The 21148-nt window shown below is 51.7% G+C and overlaps 1 protein-coding gene across 1 annotated transcript; it reads left to right on the top strand.

Moving 5' to 3' along the window:
* Nucleotides 1–11415: 11415 nt before the first annotated feature.
* On the top strand, nucleotides 11416–16933 carry IUM83_12407 (uncharacterized protein; the record flags this gene model as incomplete). The annotated part of the gene is made up of 7 exons (XM_067937031.1): nucleotides 11416–11435; nucleotides 11499–11576; nucleotides 11663–11678; nucleotides 11749–12151; nucleotides 16135–16284; nucleotides 16371–16386; nucleotides 16483–16933. 7 exons carry the CDS (start codon nucleotides 11416–11418, stop codon nucleotides 16931–16933), a joined length of 1134 nt encoding a protein of 377 aa, XP_067785225.1.
* Nucleotides 16934–21148: the final 4215 nt, after the last annotated feature.

Raw genomic sequence — 21148 nt, 5'->3', positions numbered from 1 at the left:
ACAACGTCGAACTTATCGTCCAGGTCCAGGACGATAAAGTGTTCGACAAACACCCGTTGTTTGTACGAGAAGCGCGCGTTCACGACGCGCTTCTCGGTCTTCACGATGGCACCTGTTGCCAGTCGTACCTCCAGAAGACTTCGAGGTGTATCTACCTCCTCGAAGTCAAGTCTCGACAGGCTTCGTAGTCGAACAAAGTTGTTCGACGCGCCTGAATCTACCAAAGCTCGAAGAGAGTCACTCGCTCTCTTCGAGTAAACCTCAAGATGACTAGGTTCGGCCTGTCATCTTGTTTCTTGCAGTGAGAGCTGGTCTCACTGGGGGCTGCAGTCCTCAGTGTCGCGTGCCCGATGTCGGCACGCGCGACTGCATTACCAGTAGGGCGCCCCGCGCCTACTGGATGTTCGCGTTTTTTGTTGGTCCGCGGCGATGCCTAGCATCGCCACGACGACTCACCTCCAGGGGGCATGGGAGCTGTGCACTCCCGTGCAAAGTGACCGATCCTTCCGCAACGGAAGCATCGCACGTTACCTCCCTGCTGCTGGTAACCAGCAGTTGTTGCGCTCGAGAGGTCCATTGGTTCCGGACCTCCCGTCCTCGCTACCGGGCGTGGTTGCGGCCTCGGCACGTTCACATGCAGTTTAGCCTGCCGCAGGCTAAACTCTTCTTGCATGGCAAGGTGATCGCAGCTTCCGAGAGTACTCGGGTACTCTCGGAAGAGATAGGTCTTCACAGGCCCATCTCTAAGCCCCTTCATGAACGTGACGACTTTAGTCGCCTCGTCAATCGGGTTAGTCACGATATTTGATACCAAATATCGTGCGCACGCTGCGCGTAAGCATGGACGTCATGCTTACCCTGCTGAAGGTCGAGGAACTCCGCCCTCGACCGGAACTCGTTTTGCGGGGGCTCAAACGCTTGTTTGAGCTCCTCTTTGAACACTTCGTACGTGCTGAAGCACGTAGGATCGGAGAGTCGGCGCCCATACGCCCAACTCCTTGCGCGTCCACCAAGACATGACATGGCGAACGCGACTTTCGACAGCGGGTCGACGATACATCGAGCGCTATGGCTGTGTCGAGTTCGACAAGCCATCGGAGGAGAGGCTCGCCCTCTCTTCCCACGTAATTGCTTACGCTCAACTTTAATGGTTGAGCACGCGGTGTCGTCCCCGACGACGCCGTAACTGAAGAAGCAGCATCACGCTGCTCCTTCATGATGAACCCCAGAGCAACACCATGTTGCTCCGTCGGCGATAGCGTACGCAGCATCGTAGCTATCGCCGCTTCTCCAATGACTGTTGACAGTCGTTGGAGGGCCTCCCACTCTGGGTCAGACGGGTGGGGGCAGTCAGCGCGTGCAACATGCGTTGCAGGCGTGTTGTAACTCTCCATGGGCACCTCCGAGCTCATGGGGTTCTCGGCTCCGCGTTCGTATACCTCGTACGAACGTCAAGCAGTCGGTCGTTGGACGGACTACAAGGTGCTACCAGGTGTAGTGGGCCTACTTTGGCTCACTACTTTAGCATACACGTCGCGCTACGTGTATGAGGAAGCGTAGGAGTTTATTAATAATTTGAATTAATTATACTTGAGTCCACAAGTATAATATAAATCAAATAAAACACCAAGTAGCTAGTTTAAGGTAAAATGAGAACTGTATTGTTTTGTGAATTGATCTTCCTTCTAAATCTGCTAAAACTGTTTATCATCTATGAAAGGGTTGACAGCGGCTGGCTGTCAGAGCCCCGCCAATATGCACGTCTCTAATTGGTAGAAAGATGCAGCTTTCTACCAATAGGATCTTTGTGTAGGTGTGGACCACTCATTGTGGTGGCCCACTTCAATGTATCCATTGGTGTGACTTACACCAAGATGAGGAAGTATCTAAAACTTTTAACAGATATCTTATCTGTTAAATTCACAAGTGGCTTGTAGCCACTTGTACGTGTAACCCCGTTACACCATCCCCCCCTTAAGGTTAGACGCGCGGGGTCTCCGCACGTCAATCTTCGGAATAGACCATTCGTCAATTCTCCGCGTTTGGAGAAGAAATTCGCGCTCATTCAACGATGAGCGCGCCTCAGAAGAAGTCTTCTAAGTCGGTGGGGAGTCATCTCTCCATCGACGACTACTTCGAACGCCAGAAGGCGAAGTACGGCGACGTCGTCGACTTCGACGACGACGATGAAGATATGGAGGGCGAGGAGGACTCGCCCTCAAAGCGCAAAGACTCAGTGTCGAGCGAATCGCTCGACCCTCACGCCAAGAACATTCGTCCGCGTGAAGGGGACGAATCGGACGCTTCGAGCTCGAAGCGTTCGCGTACTGAGAGCGATACCCCACTAGCTTCCGCTGGGGCTCTCAGTACTCCGAGCGCTGCTGCTGCAGCGCGTGGTGTCAAAGCTCAAGGCTCTCCGCGCGCTGCACCTGCAGCGCGCGATCCATGGATGCCGTCCGCGTCCGAGATCGCGGACCGGTATGGGAACTCGGTACCTCCGAATGAGGTGCCGCTGTACGTATGCAGCGCCATCAAAGATGACGCTGTGGCTGACGAGCTGCACTTTGATGCGGAAACACATCAAAGGCGCGATTACTACATCGGACGCTTTCATGAGCTCCGATGGTTTCAAAGCAAGAAGACCTCTTCTCGCAGCAAAGTGCCCGAATGGCAGGCACTTTGTCAAAGCTGGAACGCCTTTGTTGAAAACTTCAACAAGAGGCCGAGTGCTTACCGTGATCGGATTAAGCAAGCGCGTGATCGCTTCGAGACGTACTCGAAGCGTGGAAAGCTGGAGCAACTTCATGTTGCTGCTGAGGAGGCGAATGTGCCGTGCGCTGTGCCCGAGGGCTTTCAGTGCACGAAGTGCTTCCCAGGCGCGGTCCGCTTGAGCGACCGCGACCTGAACGGGCACACGTCGTTCCGTGTGCCCGAGAATCTCAAAGAGCTCCGAGCTAAGTTCTTAGCACGTGAGGGTTCGGGCGCTAGCGATGATCGCAGCGCTCGTGTTACTTCTGCTGCGCCAGCGCGTACTGCTCTTCGTACGCCCTCACCATTTCCGGAACGTCCTCCAGCAAGACGTTCCGCGGCTCCCATGTATCTCGATGGGGAGGAAATCCTCTCCAACGAATACGAAAAAGAGTCCCTTGAGGGTTCGTTTTCGGGATACTATGGTCAACAATCCGCTCAACAATCCAGCGGGTTGAGCCGCGGGCGTCACGGATCGGCGGTGGCGGGGGTGGGAACACGCCCCGGGTATGATCAGCCTCGGGCTGATCAGTATGCGCCTCTCCACGACCGGGTGGCCGCCGTGGAGCGTCTGCAGGGCGCTGAGTTCGCCGCCCTGAAACAGGAGCTGGCGAACCAGAAGGCCCAAGTCGCGGCGGTCTCGCAGACCGCCTCGAATATCCAGGTCGAGTTGGGGGCCCAGATGAAGGGGTTGCTCCAGCGCGTCCGCGCGCTGGGGGAGAGGCTGCTCGTCGCCGAGGCCAAGTCCTCCGCTTCTGCCTCGGCTCCTGCCGAGGCTTCGGGTCAGCCGAGCTAGATGGCTCGTGCTGCAGGTATGGCTTCAGCCGTCCGACGTAAAAGGTCGGATGGAGGCGCATGCTAGACGGTATGTCTAGCGTGTATGCGTTGCCGTGCCGTGCCAACACAGTGAACGGCCCGATGAAGGGCGGAGCAAACTTGCTTGCTCCGAAATCCGAAACTGCATGTTTAGACAGGTTTTGTGTAGCGAACAAAATTAATGAACCAACTTTAAATTCATTTGTGTTGCCTCTGCCCACATTGTCTGCGTTCAGCGTCTGTTGATCAACAGAAGCTGCTATTGTGTCTTGGACAAGCCGAATTACGGCTTGTCTTTTGGTGATGAAACTGATTGCATCCGAGCTGAAGTCATTCAGCTCGCTCTCCGCTAGAGGCCCGGCCTCTGCGTGGTTCTTTGCGGTGTCTGCGCCCAGCGCAGACCCGTGGTCGTTGGCGTTGTTGTTGGGGGAGTCTGCGCCCTGCGCAGACTCATGTGGTTTGTCCATTGTTGCAGCTGACACTGTGCAAGTGTCAGCGGTTTTCTGCGGCTGCTGTATTGCAGTCGTAGATCCTCCCCCACTTAAAGTGGGAGCCATCACTCCGAGTAAACTCGGTAGACGTGGATGTCGCATGGCATTCACGTAGAACGGTGTATGCCCGGTCGAGGCATGCACTGAGTTATTGATGGCAAACTCTGCCATCGATAAGCACTCGCTCCAGTATTGGAACGAGTGAGCGTAGCTCTTCAGCATATCGACGAGCACGCGATTCACGCGCTCGGTTTGACCGTCCGTCTGCGGATGATCCGCAGTCGACATGGAAAGCTGGCTCCCAAGAAGTGTAAACACTTCTTGCCACAGATGCGCTGTGAAGCGCGGGTCTCTGTCCGACACGATGTCGGACGGCATGCCATGGTGTTTGAACACCATGTCGACGAGCAGACGGGCCGTTTGCTTCGCGGTCACCTCTGCTGGCACCGCAGCAAGATGTACCATCTTGCTGAAGCGGTCGACGAAGACCACAACACCGGTATTCCCTCCGCTGTCCGGGGGAAGACCAAAGAAGAAGTCCAAAGACATGGACTTCCAACACTCCGACGGAGTCGGTAGTGATTGTAACGGAGCCTGCGCCATTCGCGCAGGCTTCACGCGTTGGCATACCTCGCAAGCACGGATGTACTTGCGCACCCACTTATACTGGTGGTGCCAGTAGAAGTCGCGCGTGAGAAGGACGTAAGTCTTCTCACGTCCGAGATGTCCCGCAGCCGGGGCATCATGATACTCGTACATGATCCTGAGTCGCAGGTCATGGTCATTTGGCACGACAACGCAATCCGCGTTGTTGTCGACTGCATTGTAAAGCAGTAGTCCGTCGTGCACACGAAAGCGGTGTGCACGCGCTCGAAGGTGCTTGGGCAGCTTCTGACGGGACTTGTCAGAAGGCGCTGTGCCATAGGCCAGCAAGAGCTTCGCGTCCGCGTCGTGCGCGTACGCGGCCTTCACATCATCCAACAGAGATGATGTGGGTTTGCTCGATCGCATGGCGTCAATGGCATTGACGTCAACAGCTTCTGCATAGTCCGGCCGACGTGATAACGCGTCGGCCACCACGTTCAATCTTCCGGGTTTGTATTCGACCCGGAAGTTATACTCCGCAAAGAATGAGAGCCATCTCGCCATTCTTTGTGATATGTGTGGCGACTTCCCTGCGGTGCGCAGTGAAGCATGGTCGGTGTAGACCACAAATGGTCTACTTCCAAGCAAATACACTCAGAATTTTGCGAGTGCATATTTCATGGCAAGGAGTTCCTTGTCATGCACCGGATAGTTGCGCTCAGCTGGCTTCAGCTGACGCGATTGGTAGTAGACGACACGATCACGGCCCTCGTGATCGTGCTGCATCAACGCGCATCCGATCGCGAAATCGGATGCGTCACATACTACGGGAAATGGGCGATCTTGGTCAGCCACTGCCAAGATCGGCGCCTCAGTCAAGCCCCGCTTGACTGCATCGAATGCCTCTTGGCAATCGGGTGTCCAAATCCACACAGCTTCTTTCTTAAGAAGTTGTGACAGCGGGCGGATCTTGCCCGCATAATCCTCCACGTACTTGCACAAGTACGTGACCAAGCCAAGGAACTGCCTCAGTCCCTTGACACTTGAAAGCGTTGGCGATTCGTTAATCATTCTGACCTTTTCCGGGTCAGGGCGAATACCATTCTTCCCTACGAGACACCCGAGGACGGGTATCTCGCTCGCCCCGAAGATACACTTCTTCAGGTTCGCGTAGAGCTTATGCTTTCGCATAAGCTCAAGTAGCTTCCGGAGATGCACCCTGTGCATCTCTACGTCGGTCTTCCCGTCCACAGCCCGGCTGTGGATGAACACATCGTCGAAGTAGCTCGGTGCGAAGTCGCGCACCGAGCGCAACAAGTGCGTCACGCACCTGTTGAAAGTCGCAGGGACATTCTTAAGCCCCTGTGGCATTACTAGCCATTCCCAGAGCATGCCGCTTGGCGTGCTCACTGCCGTGAGAGGGATATCGCTCTCACGCATTAGGATTTGATAAAATCCATCTCGCAAGTCGAGAGCACTGTAAACGGTGCTCCCGGCCATCGAATCGATGATAACATCTTTTCGTGGTATCGGCGTCTGCGCCGGTACCGTCGCATCGTTCAGCTTGTTGTAGGCATGAACGATGCGCCATCCGCCCTGTGGCTTTTGACACAGAACGTCGGAGCACTGTGCGGGACTTTGATTCCCGCACTTGTCCTGCGACGACTTTCAAAAGAAGTCGTCGATCGCTTTCACTTGCTCTCGCGGCAGTGGCCACTGCCGCGTGACACAGTACTTCGTGCCCGGCACGAGATCAATCTCGTGCTGAATGCCCTTATCCTGCGGAAGCTCCGCAGGAATCTCTTCCGGGAGTACGTCTTTGTACTCCCTCAACAGTTCGTAATAGGGACTCGACTTCAGCGAGTCCCAACCTTGTTCCTCGAAGCGCTCTCGCTTCGTCTTCGCACTGAGAGTGTCTTCACTCTCAGTGGTACTTCCCATGAAGAGCTGCCTCAGCTCTTCACTCTCGCTCTCCGTTCTTTCGCTGTTCGAAAGAACGCAGACCTGCTCGATGCGTCCATCGTGCAAGTCGCGCGTGAAGCGCTTCCAACTCATGGCTGGAAGCGAAGTCAACTCCGACGCCGTCGTCGGAGGACTAGCGAGTTCCATTTCACGATACTGGAATCCAGTATCGGTGCGCGTCAAGACGCTTAGCGTCTTCACATTCGGCGTCACCGCCGCAGTCTTCCCAGCACACTGCTCTTGTTGCGTCTCGGTCCCGGACCGAGAGTTGCGCAGCGTTCTCCGCTTGCGCCGTCTTCTTGTTGTGCGGAGCCGGGCTCCGCACAGTTGTTCTTCTTGTCCAGGCCCGGCCATGGACAGTCGTTCGCCGGCGGACCCTGTCCGCGGGCGCGCGGTATCAAGCCCGGCTTGACCGCATTTTCCTTCGTGCAGCCCGGCTGCACGGTAATGTGTCCTTTCGCCGGCAGACCCTGTCTGCGGGCGCGCGATATCAAGCTCGGCTTGATCGCATGGCGCTTCGTCGTGCAGCCCGGCTGCACGACAGCATGCAAATTGCGTCAGTGCGGTACGTTTGCAACCGTCCGCACTGTTTGCAGCGTCAACTCCCGGAGTTGACACGCCTTCGTGACCTCGACGCCATTCATTGGCGGAGCCCCTCATGACCGAGGGTGCGTCGGCTCCGGGAGCCGACGCGTCGTTGTCGACCTGACCTCTTCGGGTCAGGGACTGTCCCATGCGTACTTGAACGCGAGTGTTGGTTCCCGGAACCAACACATCTTTTTCTTCCGACGTCGGCAGCACCGCCGACGTGGATCCCACTTGTGCGCATCCTCGCGCACCCCTTGGGCATTCCGGGACAGCGGCATTAAGCGCTGTCTCGACTGGCGAGTCGCGCGCACCTGCTGGTGCGTGCGCTGCGGTAACAGGGCCATCGCTCTCTGTTCCGCAGTCACGACCGAAGCGCACGAGCGTGCGCTTCTTCCAGTCTATCACCGGATCATGCCGTGCAAGCCACGGCATGCCCATAACAACGTCGAACTTATCGTCCAGGTCCAGGACGATAAAGTGTTCGACAAACACCCGTTGTTTGTACGAGAAGCGCGCGTTCACGACGCGCTTCTCGGTCTTCACGATGGCACCTGTTGCCAGTCGTACCTCCAGAAGACTTCGAGGTGTATCTACCTCCTCGAAGTCAAGTCTCGACAGGCTTCGTAGTCGAACAAAGTTGTTCGACGCGCCTGAATCTACCAAAGCTCGAAGAGAGTCGCTCGCTCTCTTCGAGTAAACCTTCAAGATGACTAGGTTCGGCCTGTCATCTTGTTTCTTGCAGTGAGAGCTGGTCTCACTGGGGGCTGCAGTCCTCAGTGTCGCGTGCCCGATGTCGGCACGCGCGACTGCATTACCAGTAGGGCGCCCCGCGCCTACTGGATGTTCGCGTTTTTTGTTGGTCCGCGGCGATGCCTAGCATCGCCACGACGGCCATCTCCAGGGGGCATGGGAGCTGTGCACTCCCGTGCAAAGTGACCGATCCTTCCGCAACGGAAGCATCGCACGTTACCTCCCTGCTGCTGGTAACCAGCAGTTGTTGCGTTCGAGAGGTCCATTGGCTCCGGACCTCCCGTCCTCACTACCGGGCGCGGTTGCGGCCTCGGTACGTTTACATGGAGTTTAGCCTGCCGCAGGCTAAACTCTTCTTGCATGGCAAGAGTGACTGCAGCTTCGAGAGTGCTCGGGTACTCTCGGAAGAGATAGGTCTTCACAAGCCCATCTCTAAGTCCCTTCATGAACGTGACGACCTTGGTCGCCTCGTCAATCGGGTTAGTCACGATATTTGATACCAAATATCGCGCGCGCTGCGCGTAAGCATGGACGTCATGCTTACCCTGCTGAAGGTCGAGGAACTCCGCCCTCGACCGGAACTCGTTTTGCGGGGGCTCAAACGCTTGTTTGAGCTCCTCTTTGAACACTTCGTACGTGCTGAAGCACATAGGATCGGAGAGTCGGCGCCCATACGCCCAACTCCTTGCGCGTCCACCAAGACATGACATGGCGAACGCGACTTTCGACAGCGGGTCGACGATACATCGAGCGCTATGGCTGTGTCGAGTTCGACAAGCCATCGGAGGAGAGGCTCGCCCTCTCTTCCCACGTAATTGCTTACGCTCAACTTTAATGGTTGAGCACGCGGTGTCGTCCCTGACGACGCCGTAACTGAAGAAGCAGCATCACGCTGCTCCTTCATGATGAACCCCAGAGCAACACCATGTTGCTCCGTCGGCGATAGCGTACGCAGCATTGTAGCTATCGCCGCTTCTCCAATGACCGTTGACAGTCGTTGGAGGGCCTCCCACTCTGGGTCAGACGGGTGGGGGCAGTCAGCGCGTGCAACATGCGTTGCAGGCGTGTTGTAACTCTCCATGGGCACCTCCGTGCTCATGTGGTTCTCGGCTCCGCGTTCGTACACCGCGTACGAACGTCAAGCAGTCGGTCGTTGGACGGACTACAAGGTGCTACCAGGTGTAGTGGGTCTAACTTGACTCACTACTTTTGCTTACACGTTGCGCAACGTGTATGAGGAAGCGTAAGTACTTAGTAATTACTTAGGTTAATTATATTTGAATACACAAATATAAGTTAAGTTAGAAAGGATTCCAAGTGACTTAGATTAGGGAAAATGAGAACTGTATTGCTTGTAAATTGATCTTCCTCTAAAATCTGCTAAAAACTGTTTATCATCTATGAAAGGGTTGACAGCGGCTGGCTGTCAGAGCCCCACTAATATGCATGACTCTGATTGGTAGAAAGATGCTGCTTTATACCAATAGGATATTTGGGTATGTGTGGACCATTCATTGTGGTGGTCCACTTCAATGTATCCATTGGTGTGTCTTACACCAAGGTGAGGAAGTATCCAAAACTTTTAACAGATAACCTATCTGTTAAATTCACAAGTGGCTTGCAGCCACTTGTGCGTGTAACCCCGTTACACAACCAGCAGGACGCCAAGGTGGTGGTGAACCCGTGCGAGGCGAGCCTGAAGCTGACGAAGACTCAGTGACCGACGACTCACGCCGAACGTGAGACAATGCAGGTAAAGCCATACCGAGCACTCATTGGATGTCTGTTGTACATCACAACGTGCACTCGCCCGGATGTGGCATACATAGTCACACAGTTGTCACGATTCTTGGAGAATCCTGGGCAACAGCATTGGAAGGCTGCGGTCCGGGTGCTCCGGTACCTAAAGAGCACCCGAGACGTCGGCATCGTCTACAACGGCAACGAGGAGAAGATGGTGGTCGAGCCGTACACGGACGCAGACTGGGGCAGCAATCTGGACGACCGCCGCTCGGTGTCCGGAACGATGGTGATGATCAGCGGGGCGCCGGTGGTCTTCAAGTCGAAGTACCAGCGCACAGTGGCGCTAAGCTCGACGGAGGCCGAGTACATGGCACTCGGACTGTGCACCCAGGAGGTGCTTGGGGCCCGAGCCATGCTGAAGGACCTGGGCCACGAGCAAGTGGGAGCTACGCGAGTGTGGGGGGATAACCAAGGTGCCATCGCGTCGGCAAGTAACGCAGGCTACAACGCTCGAACCAAGCATGTGGACATCAAGCACCACTTCGTCCGTGACAACGTGGCGCGGGGAGTCGTCGCTGTCGACTACGTGCCGACGAAGGATCAGCTCACCGACATGTTAACGAAGGCTGTGGGAACCAAGCGCCTGCAGTACCTCTTCGAGGCGAGTCGAGTCATCGCCAAGGCTGCTCAACACTAGCGGCGAGTGGGAGTGTTGGTATTGTGCGCCGCGAGTGTAGACAGGACTGATGGTATTGTGTACCGCCAGTGTAGACAGGACGGACCCAGCGAAGACTCATCCGGAGACGGGACGGACCCAGCGAAGACTCGTCCGGAGATGACTCCGCGGTGAACGAGTTGACGGTGGGTACGGCACGTGCCTAGCCGTGATGTGGTTGGATAGACCGAAGACTGGCACTGAGTCCTCGGTAGGGTAAACAACATTATGAGAGGTATCAAGGAGCACAAGGGGAACAACAGGAAGAGGAGGACAGTAACGTAGATTTAGGCTTAACGATAAATCTCACTCCGGCATTTGCCCTCTTCCACACAAGCACAAAAAACAACAAAAATTGGTCTGGGAATCGTAGAAAAAATAATTCGTGCTTCCATATATTGACATCCCCGTAATACTTATTTCAACTATTATTGTGTATTAGTGGATCAATGTTGGGTATAGTAACGAGGATTAAAATCAGATCACTTAGTAGTTAGTAAACGTGGTCTCGCGTTCATTACGCTAGTTAAGAGTCAACTTATTGAGCCTCCTGGCTAGTGTAGCGTTCTCATACGACGGATCTCTCTCTTCTGAAGGTGTGTAGGCGAGGAGGGACTGGATAAGCGATTCCTTCGGGTCTTGTGCGTGGCAGCGTAATAGATAAAGATCAGCAGCTCGTCGAAGGCGGTAGTTGTCGGGAAGGGTTCGCAGTGTCGGCATCGAGGACCACAGGGAGCGTGGTGCGTTGACGGAACAATGGTTTCTCGCCACCCTGGGTGGAAGGGGTCAGATCACTTGGTTTTAGTAAAACATTTTAGTACACGATGTACAGAAATCAGGTGAAAACCCAATATACTTATTGTGGTTTGCAGATATTTTGTCGCTCGGATTTAGGGCTTAGATCGATCTCTGAGATAAAATAATTCGAAGACATAAACATGCGACATGGTAGTAAATCGACCTCCAGGTGTAGGTAAGTCGCACCACCTCTTCCTACTAAATATAACGGGCGCATCGTTGGTTCTCAGGACACCGAGGTAACGTCGCCGGCCACTGCTACTCCGATACGGCTCTGTTGGACGTGTTTAACGGCTCGTTAGCTTCGTCTGTGAGTGCACTAGCGGCTCCTGTATCGCTGGGCTTTCCGCTTGTCTGTCGCGCAAGCTGCAATCCGCCAAGTAAGACCGCATGTCGATACTACGCTACCATACTGAAACCTAGTGTTTCGCCGGTCTAATACTAATCTGTTGAACGTGTTTGATAGCTCGTTAGCTTCGTCTGTGAGTGCACTAGCGGCTCCTGCTTCTTACAATGAGCCCACCACGTGGTGGTGATTTGCCATTCGACAAGCAACTTCGAGGCTCGGTGACGTTCAGGACTGGCCAGCGCTCATCAGGCCCGCGTAAAGGAATCGTGAAGTCGTTCAAGTTTGTGGCCGATGCAGGCTACTCAGTGGCCCGGGCTCAAATGTTTCGCTTCTGCTCAGGTCAGGAGTTTGATGCTGAAGTTGACGTGATCGAAGACAGGAAGGTATTCATGAAAGCCACTAAGAACGCCCGCCAGCAAGACTTCAAGGAGGTCTCCGTATCCAACTTCTGGGAGCTGCTAAAGCATCGTTGGGCCTACATCTCCGAAGCTGATATTCTAACGATGTCATCGAGTGAACTTCCAACTTATGAGCAGTTCACTTTCGATTTTTTGTTTATCTTGCCCCAGCTCGACGAGTGGCGGAAGGCATTCGGCGAGCGACAGCGTGAGTGCACGAGCGGCTCCTGCAACACTGGGGTTTCCGCTGTGAGTGCACGAGCGGCTCCTGCAACACTGGGCTTTCCGCTTCTCTGTGGCGCGAGCAGCTCCCCGCCATGTAAGACCACATGTTGATACTACGCTACCATTTTACTTTAGGAAAAGCGTTTCGTATGAACTGCTGTAGCTCCTCTAAATAAAATGTAGGGTGGGCTTTCACGTACTTTCGAACACGGGTTACCACGTCGTTCGGCCAACGCGACGAGCGGTTAGTTCGATCTCCTTCATCAACCACACCATCGGTCAAAAAAAAACTTGTACCGACGTTGCAGTGTTCGCACGTTAGGCCCAAATATATCGCTAACATACTGCATACATATTCCATACACATGCATAAGAAAAACGGCTCGCCAACGGTAGTCGAGAGAGTACATGCTGCACTTGTACAAGGTGAAGGTTTTCGGAAACTGCGGTGCTTCGACAGATCAGCAGCGCAATCTGCCGACCACTCGTCAAGTGTCCAGATGTAAGTGTCCAATTGCATATTATATATATAAAGCGCGGCATTATAATCCGTACACAGACATCGCGATTTAAATTAAATCGGCCCGAATTTCGTTTTTGGATCGGCAATTCGACCACAGATAGCGTAAATCGAGATCGATATCGAGGCTGGCGATTATAACTTGGAGGATTTAATGGCCATCTGGTTTTATATCGGGCGCCAGATATTATAACTCGGGTAAAACACTAGGTGAAAACGACAAACGCATTGCAAAGCATAATATTATAGATACAATATCATATTTTATACGGAAAGAAGAAGATCCCAATGTAATCTGTTATTCCGTCAATATAATTCTATATTTATTTTATAGCGCTGTTGTGCATTTGATGTTGATGTTACGCGCACCTTCTACACTGTACATTGCATCGCGACGTTCCAGCTGTCGACTTACAGAGAACACCGGCTATAGTGGAGGTGTTTGGTCACCAACTCCCCAAGCTCTCTTATATTATAGATTTATAGCTGCATCAGAGGAAACCTATCATTTAACATTCAAACTACTATTCCGCATGGAAGTACGAGATGAGCACGTAAAGGCGATTGACATGTTGACAACGTTCTGTAAGCTGGCGTCCCGCAATCCGTGTGCAAACATGTACATCTGGAGCTTTTGCGCCCCTTCTAGTGCCTCGCCGTGCGAAAACGGTTGTTCCTCGGCGCCAACACCGTCACTTGAAGACTGCACGCTTGTGTCGCCTCTCTCTCTCTGGGTTGTTCTCAACAGCATATTCAACAGAACGGATCCACTAATCTAGATATCAGCAGTTCTAGATCTCCATGCTCCGTTTCTCTACCTGGTAGTCGGTTCACTGTCGCGTTCCAGCCTAGCGCTCATGCTCGTTGACACGATCCTAGTATGAAGCAGTGTCGAATTGTCGCCTCCTAAACAGCGCTCCACGCGACGGAGTTTGTTCTTTTAGTAGATACTGAGGTGCTGGCGCGACGAGACCATTGCTGTACTCCTGATCGTGTTTAGAAATGACCCACGTGTCCCCCCACTCCTCTTACATTGTGTAGTTTTGGTTTGGCGGGGGAGCTCTCTTACACTCTTACAGCCTAATAGCCGTTTTGACTTGATTTTACTATAATCACGATTTGGGATCTTACGGAAGCGCTCTAATAGTCGATTTTCTCTTATAACCGGCGCCACTATAGCCGGTGGTCTCTGTACAAGTTTTTACCGTGCACTTTCATCTTCTGATAGTGTCTTCATTAACAGGCGATCCAGTTAAGAAGAGGGAAAAAAGGGCCCAAAATGGGGAAAATCGTCGAGCCAAGTAATTGCGGTCTTTATTTTCAGGTCGTGAAACTAGCATCATCAGATAGATCGATATTTCAAACCTATAAATATGCTGTCTTTATTCACTTGAACGCAGCTCACATCGTAGCATGAGCGCTCGAAAACAGCGCTTCCGCCTGATTGCCCTTGGTGTGAATGCGATGCATGTCTAAATTCGGAAAACGAGGAGGTAGAGTGGTCTGCATTGCCCCATCTCTCCACAATGTGTCCCCATCTCTCCACAATGTGTAGCTTCGTCTCCACAAGGACGGCAAGACGGCGGTGGGCTCGTGGGAGGGTGAGAACAATTTGTCCATCGCGCAGTTCGGCAGGGAGAGCGCGCAGTAAGCACCGCCTTCTGTCCTTGCACTCGGTCTCTGTGGCTCAGGTAATGAGCGGATAGATTCCGCCACTCGTCCCCCCTCCATTTGGAATTCTGCGCCACTGAGAAATCCCCCCCTCCAACGCTTCGAGACGTGCACGTGGCCGAGCCGTCTGTACCACTATCAAATGTCTCATACCTCCAAATCTCTACAAATGCTTCAAACAGCGCTAGTATCGGCATGCTGCTTGCATGCCTTGCCATGGCACAACCAGTGCAGCTACGAAAGCCGGGCTTGATTCACTCGTCATTAGAAATTCTAGTTATGTTCCGACTAAAATTTCATTGAAATAGGACAATTTCCGCATTTATTTTTTTTTAGTTTCCCCCAAAAAAGTCCCCATCTTAGCTGGATCGCCTGTTAAATGAAGACACCATCAGAAGATCAAATTTTGAGCTTTGAAATTGTGACGTGCGCCGGCCAAGTCTATTTTAATAGACTTGGCCGGCGCACGTCACTTAAAAGTAGCCCGCCATCGAGGAAGGAAAGGACAACACACCCTGCAGCATTAGAGAGTTAATTAAGCTGTTGTATCAAGCGAGAAGTGTGCAACTTGGCGACAGCTAGAAGCCTATCCACGAGTTGTGATGGGACACCACCAGCCACATGATCCTAATGCTCCCAGTTCGATGTCCAGCACGGTTATCTGTTCATTCTCCAATTCGACTCGAACTACCAACACACCAACTCAAGCACCAGCCCGCAATGAAGATCATCCAAACAGCTATTATCGCCGTCGTCGCCGCGATCTGCTCGGCTGGCGATAGCATGGCGTGGACTCCAGCCCAGCTGCGCGCTGGCAGCACCAACTCGGCGCGGCAAGGAAACTTCCACCAGCCAGCTGATCGTACTACGAGATCGAATCTCTACCGGGGCGAGCGTCGCCAGTAGAACTCACGGTAACACCAACCATGCTCACCGTCCACCATGGCATCAATTCCGCACTACTGAGTTTGCAGACTGCAAGTTACTTACAGTTTTACAACCACGCTTTCAAACAACAAGTTTCTTTTCATTTGTGGTGATTTTTTTGCGCGTGACAGTGTAGCAGAAAATCGCAGACGAGCTCAGAAAATAAACTATAAAATTGGTCTGGGAATCGTAGAAAAAATAATTCGTGCTTCCATATATTGGCATCCCCGTAATACTTATTTCAACTATTATTGTGTATTAGTGGATCAATGTTGGGTATAGTAACGAGGATTAAAATCAGATCACTTAGTAGTTAGTAAACGTGGTCCCGCGTTCATTACGCTAGTTAAGAGTCAACTTATTGAGCCTCCTGGCTAGTGTAGCGTTCTCATACGACGGATCTCTCTCTTCTGAAGGTGTGTAGGCGAGGAGGGACTGGATAAGCGATTCCTTCGGGTCTTGTGCGTGGCAGCGTAATAGATAAAGATCAGCAGCTCGTCGAAGGCGGTAGTTGTCGGGAAGGGTTCGCAGTGTCGGCATCGAGGACCACAGGGAGCGTGGTGCGTTGACGGAACAATGGTTTCTCGCCACCCTGGGTGGAAGGGGTCAGATCACTTGGTTTTAGTAAAACATTTTAGTACACGATGTACAGAAATCAGGTGAAAACCCAATATACTTATTGTGGTTTGCAGATATTTTGTCGCTCGGATTTAGGGCTTAGATCGATCTCTGAGATAAAATAATTCGAAGACATAAACATGCGACGTGGTAGTAAATCGACCTCCAGGTGTAGGTAAGTCGCACCACCTCTTCCTACTAAATATAACGGGCGCATCGTTGGTTCTCAGGACACCGAGGTAACGTCGCCGGCCACTGCTACTCCGATACGGCTCTGTTGGACGTGTTTAACGGCTCGTTAGCTTCGTCTGTGAGTGCACTAGCGGCTCCTGTATCGCTGGGCTTTCCGCTTGTCTGTCGCGCAAGCTGCAATCCGCCAAGTAAGACCGCATGTCGATACTACGCTACCATACTGAAACCTAGTGTTTCGCCGGTCTAATACTAATCTGTTGAACGTGTTTGATAGCTCGTCAGCTTCGTCTGTGAGTGCACTAGCGGCTTCTGCTTCTTACAATGAGCCCACCACGTGGTGGTGATTTGCCATTCGACAAGCAACTTCGAGGCTCGGTGACGTTCAGGACTGGCCAGCGCTCATCAGGCCCGCGTAAAGGAATCGTGAAGTCGTTCAAGTTTGTGGCCGATGCAGGCTACTCAGTGGCCCGGGCTCAAATGTTTCGCTTCCGCTCAGGTCAGGAGTTTGATGCTGAAGTTGACGTGATCGAAGACAGGAAGGTATTCATGAAAGCCACTAAGAACGCCCGCCAGCAAGACTTCAAGGAGGTCTCCGTATCCAACTTCTGGGAGCTGCTAAAGCATCGTTGGGCCTACATCTCCGAAGCTGATATTCTAACGATGTCATCGAGTGAACTTCCAACTTATGAGCAGTTCACTTTCGATTTTTTGTTTATCTTGCCCCAGCTCGACGAGTGGCGGAAGGCATTCGGCGAGCGACAGCGTGAGTGCACGAGCGGCTCCTGCAACACTGGGCTTTCCGCTTCTCTGTGGCGCGAGCAGCTCCCCGCCATGTAAGACCACATGTTGATACTACGCTACCATTTTACTTTAGGAAAAGCGTTTCGTATGAACTGCTGTAGCTCCTCTAAATAAAATGTAGGGTGGGCTTTCACGTACTTTCGAACACGGGTTACCACGTCGTTCGGCCAACGCGACGAGCGGTTAGTTCGATCTCCTTCATCAACCACACCATCGGTCAAAAAAAAAAACTTGTACCAACGTTGCAGTGTTCGCACGTTAGGCCCAAATATATCGCTAACATACTGCATACATATTCCATACACATGCATAAGAAAAACGGCTCGCCAACGGTAGTCGAGAGAGTACATGCTGCACTTGTACAAGGTGAAGGTTTTCGGAAACTGCGGTGCTTCGACAGATCAGCAGCGCAATCTGCCGACCACTCGTCAAGTGTCCAGATGTAAGTGTCCAATTGCATATTATATATATAAAGCGCGGCATTATAATCCGTACACAGACATCGCGATTTAAATTAAATCGGCCCGAATTTCGTTTTTGGATCGGCAATTCGGCCACAGATAGCGTAAATCGAGATCGATATCGAGGCTGGCGATTATAACTTGGAGGATTTAATGGCCATCTGTTTTTATATCGGGCGCCAGATATTATAACTCGGGTAAAACACTAGGTGAAAACGACAAACGCATTGCAAAGCATAATATTATAGATACAATATCATATTTTATACGGAAAGAAGAAGATCCCAATGTAATCTGTTATTCCGTCAATATAATTCTATATTTATTTTATAGCGCTGTTGTGCATTTGATGTTGATGTTACGCGCACCTTCTACACTGTACATTGCATCGCGACGTTCCAGCTGTCGACTTACAGAGAACACCGGCTATAGTGGAGGTGTTTGGTCACCAACTCCCCAAGCTCTCTTATATTATAGATTTATAGCTGCATAAGAGGAAACCTATCATTTAACATTCAAACTACTATTCCGCATGGAAGTACGAGATGAGCACGTAAAGGCGATTGACATGTTGACAACGTTCTGTAAGCTGGCGTCCCGCAATCCGTGTGCAAACATGTACATCTGGAGCTTTTGCGCCCCTTCTAGTGCCTCGCCGTGCGAGTTCCTCCTCGTCAACACCGTCACTCTCGCTGTCGCTTGAAGACTGCTCGCGTGTGTCGTCTCTCTCTCTCTGGGTTGTTCTCAACAGCATATTCAACAGAACGGATCCACTAATCTAGATATCAGCAGTTCTAGATCTCCATGCTCCGTTTCTCTACCTGGTAGTCGGTTCACTGTCGCGCTCCAGCCTAGCGCTCATGCTCGTTGACACGATCCTAGTATGAAGCAGTGTCGAATTGTCGCCTCCTAAACAGCGCTCCACGCGACGGAGTTTGTTCTTTTAGTAGATACTGAGGTGCTGGCGCGACGAGACCATTGCTGTACTCCTGATCGTGTTTAGAAATGACCCACGTGTCCCCCCACTCCTCTTACATTGTGTAGTTTTGGTTTGGCGGGGGAGCTCTCTTACACTCTTACAGCCTAATAGCCGTTTTGACTTGATTTTACTATAATCACGATTTGGGATCTTACGGAAGCGCTCTAATAGTCGATTTTCTCTTATAACCGGCGCCACTATAGCCGGTGGTCTCTGTACAAGTTTTTACCGTGCACTTTCATCTTCTGATAGTGTCTTCATTAACAGGCGATCCAGTTAAGAAGAGGGAAAAAAGGGCCCAAAATGGGGAAAATCGTCGAGCCAAGTAATTGCGGTCTTTATTTTCAGGTCGTGAAACTAGCATCATCAGATAGATCGATATTTCAAACCTATAAATATGCTGTCTTTATTCACTTGAACGCAGCTCACATCGTAGCATGAGCGCTCGAAAACAGCGCTTCCGCCTGATTGCTCCTTGGTGTGAATGCGATGCATGTCTAAATTCGGAAAACGAGGAGGTAGAGTGGTCTGCATTGCCCCATCTCTCCACAATGTGTCCCCATCTCTCCACAATGTGTAGCTTCGTCTCCACAAGGACGGCAAGACGGCGGTGGGCTCGTGGGAGGGTGAGAACAATTTGTCCATCGCGCAGTTCGGCAGGGAGAGCGCGCAGTAAGCACCGCCTTCTGTCCTTGCACTCGGTCTCTGTGGCTCAGGTAATGAGCGGATAGATTCCGCCACTCGTCCCCCCTCCATTTGGAATTCTGCGCCACTGAGAAATCCCCCCCTCCAACGCTTCGAGACGTGCACGTGGCCGAGCCGTCTGTACCACTATCAAATGTCTCATACCTCCAAATCTCTACAAATGCTTCAAACAGCGCTAGTATCGGCATGCTGCTTGCATGCCTTGCCATGGCACAACCAGTGCAGCTACGAAAGCCGGGCTTGATTCACTCGTCATTAGAAATTCTAGTTATGTTCCGACTAAAATTTCATTGAAATAGGACAATTTCCGCATTTATTTTTTTTAGTTTCCCCCAAAAAAGTCCCCATCTTAGCTGGATCGCCTGTTAAATGAAGACACCATCAGAAGATCAAATTTTGAGCTTTGAAATTGTGACGTGCGCCGGCCAAGTCTATTTTAATAGACTTGGCCGGCGCACGTCACTTAAAAGTAGCCCGCCATCGAGGAAGGAAAGGACAACACACCCTGCAGCATTAGAGAGTTAATTAAGCTTTTGTATCAAGCGAGAAGTGTGCAACTTGGCGACAGCTAGAAGCCTATCCACGAGATGTGATGGGACACCACCAGCCACATGATCCTAATGCTCCCAGTTCGATTTCCAGCACGGTTATCTGTTCATTCTCCAATTCGACTCGAACTACCAACACACCAACTCAAGCACCAGCCCGCAATGAAGATCATCCAAACAGCTATTATCGCCGTCGTCGCCGCGATCTGCTCGGCTGGCGATAGCATGGCGTGGACTCCAGCCCAGCTGCGCGCTGGCAGCACCAACTCGGCGCGGCAAGGAAACTTCCACCAGCCAGCTGATCGTACTACGAGATCGAATCTCTACCGGGGCGAGCGTCGCCAGTAGAACTCACGGTAACACCAACCATGCTCACCGTCCACCATGGCATCAATTCCGCACTACTGAGTTTGCAGACTGCAAGTTACTTACAGTTTTACAACCACGCTTTCAAACAACAAGTTTCTTTTCATTTGTGGTGATTTTTTTGCGCGTGACAGTGTAGCAGAAAATCGCAGACGAGCTCAGAAAATAAACTATAAAATTGGTCTGGGAATCGTAGAAAAAATAATTCGTGCTTCCATATATTGGCATCCCCGTAATACTTATTTCAACTATTATTGTGTATTAGTGGATCAATGTTGGGTATAGTAACGAGGATTAAAATCAGATCACTTAGTAGTTAGTAAACGTGGTCTCGCGTTCATTACGCTAGTTAAGAGTCAACTTATTGAGCCTCCTGGCTAGTGTAGCGTTCTCATACGACGGATCTCTCTCTTCTGAAGGTGTGTAGGCGAGGAGGGACTGGATAAGCGATTCCTTCGGGTCTTGTGCGTGGCAGCGTAATAGATAAAGATCAGCAGCTCGTCGAAGGCGGTAGTTGTCGGGAAGGGTTCGCAGTATCGGCATCGAGGACCACAGGGAGCGTGGTGCGTTGACGGAACAATGGTTTCTCGCCACCCTGGGTGGAAGGGGTCAGATCACGTGGCTTAGTAAAACATTTTAGTACACGATGTACAGAAATCAGGTGAAAACCCACTATACTTATTATAGATACAATATCATATTTTATACGGAAAGAAGAAGATCCCAATGTAATCTGTTATTCCGTCAATATAATTCTATATTATTTTATTATATTTTTCCTAGACTTGGGCAATGGTTTTTTCCGAGTTTTATGCTGCCACCTGATAACAAAACATTTAAACTGACAGCAACGCAGATACGGGGCAACTCACAACCCCCAAGCATGGTAGTTCTCTTGACTTTTAAGTTTAAAGTAGATCATAGTTTGGCCTAGCCTATTGTAAAGGAGACTGTGATCGGGTGCATTTCTCTCTGGGTGGGGGCTTATTGCCGCAGTGCAGCACATGCCACAGCAACGAGCCACACAGAAGAAACAGTCGCCGTGGCCGCGGGGTATGGTATTTCCTATGATCAAAACTATACGACTCTCAGTTTCTCCTTTACTGTTACGTGAGCTTGACGCATCGACCAGTGTGTACGTGCTGCTATCGCTATAATAGCGCCTACTTAATCCTACTTAATCTATATTTTT

The sequence above is a fragment of the Phytophthora cinnamomi genome (genome assembly GCF_018691715.1).
Source record: "Phytophthora cinnamomi strain GKB4 chromosome Unknown Contig81, whole genome shotgun sequence".
Lineage (NCBI taxonomy): Eukaryota > Oomycota > Peronosporomycetes > Peronosporales > Peronosporaceae > Phytophthora > Phytophthora cinnamomi.
The sequence above is the reverse complement of the archived record's forward strand: the minus strand, read 5'-3'. Positions and strand labels throughout refer to the sequence as shown.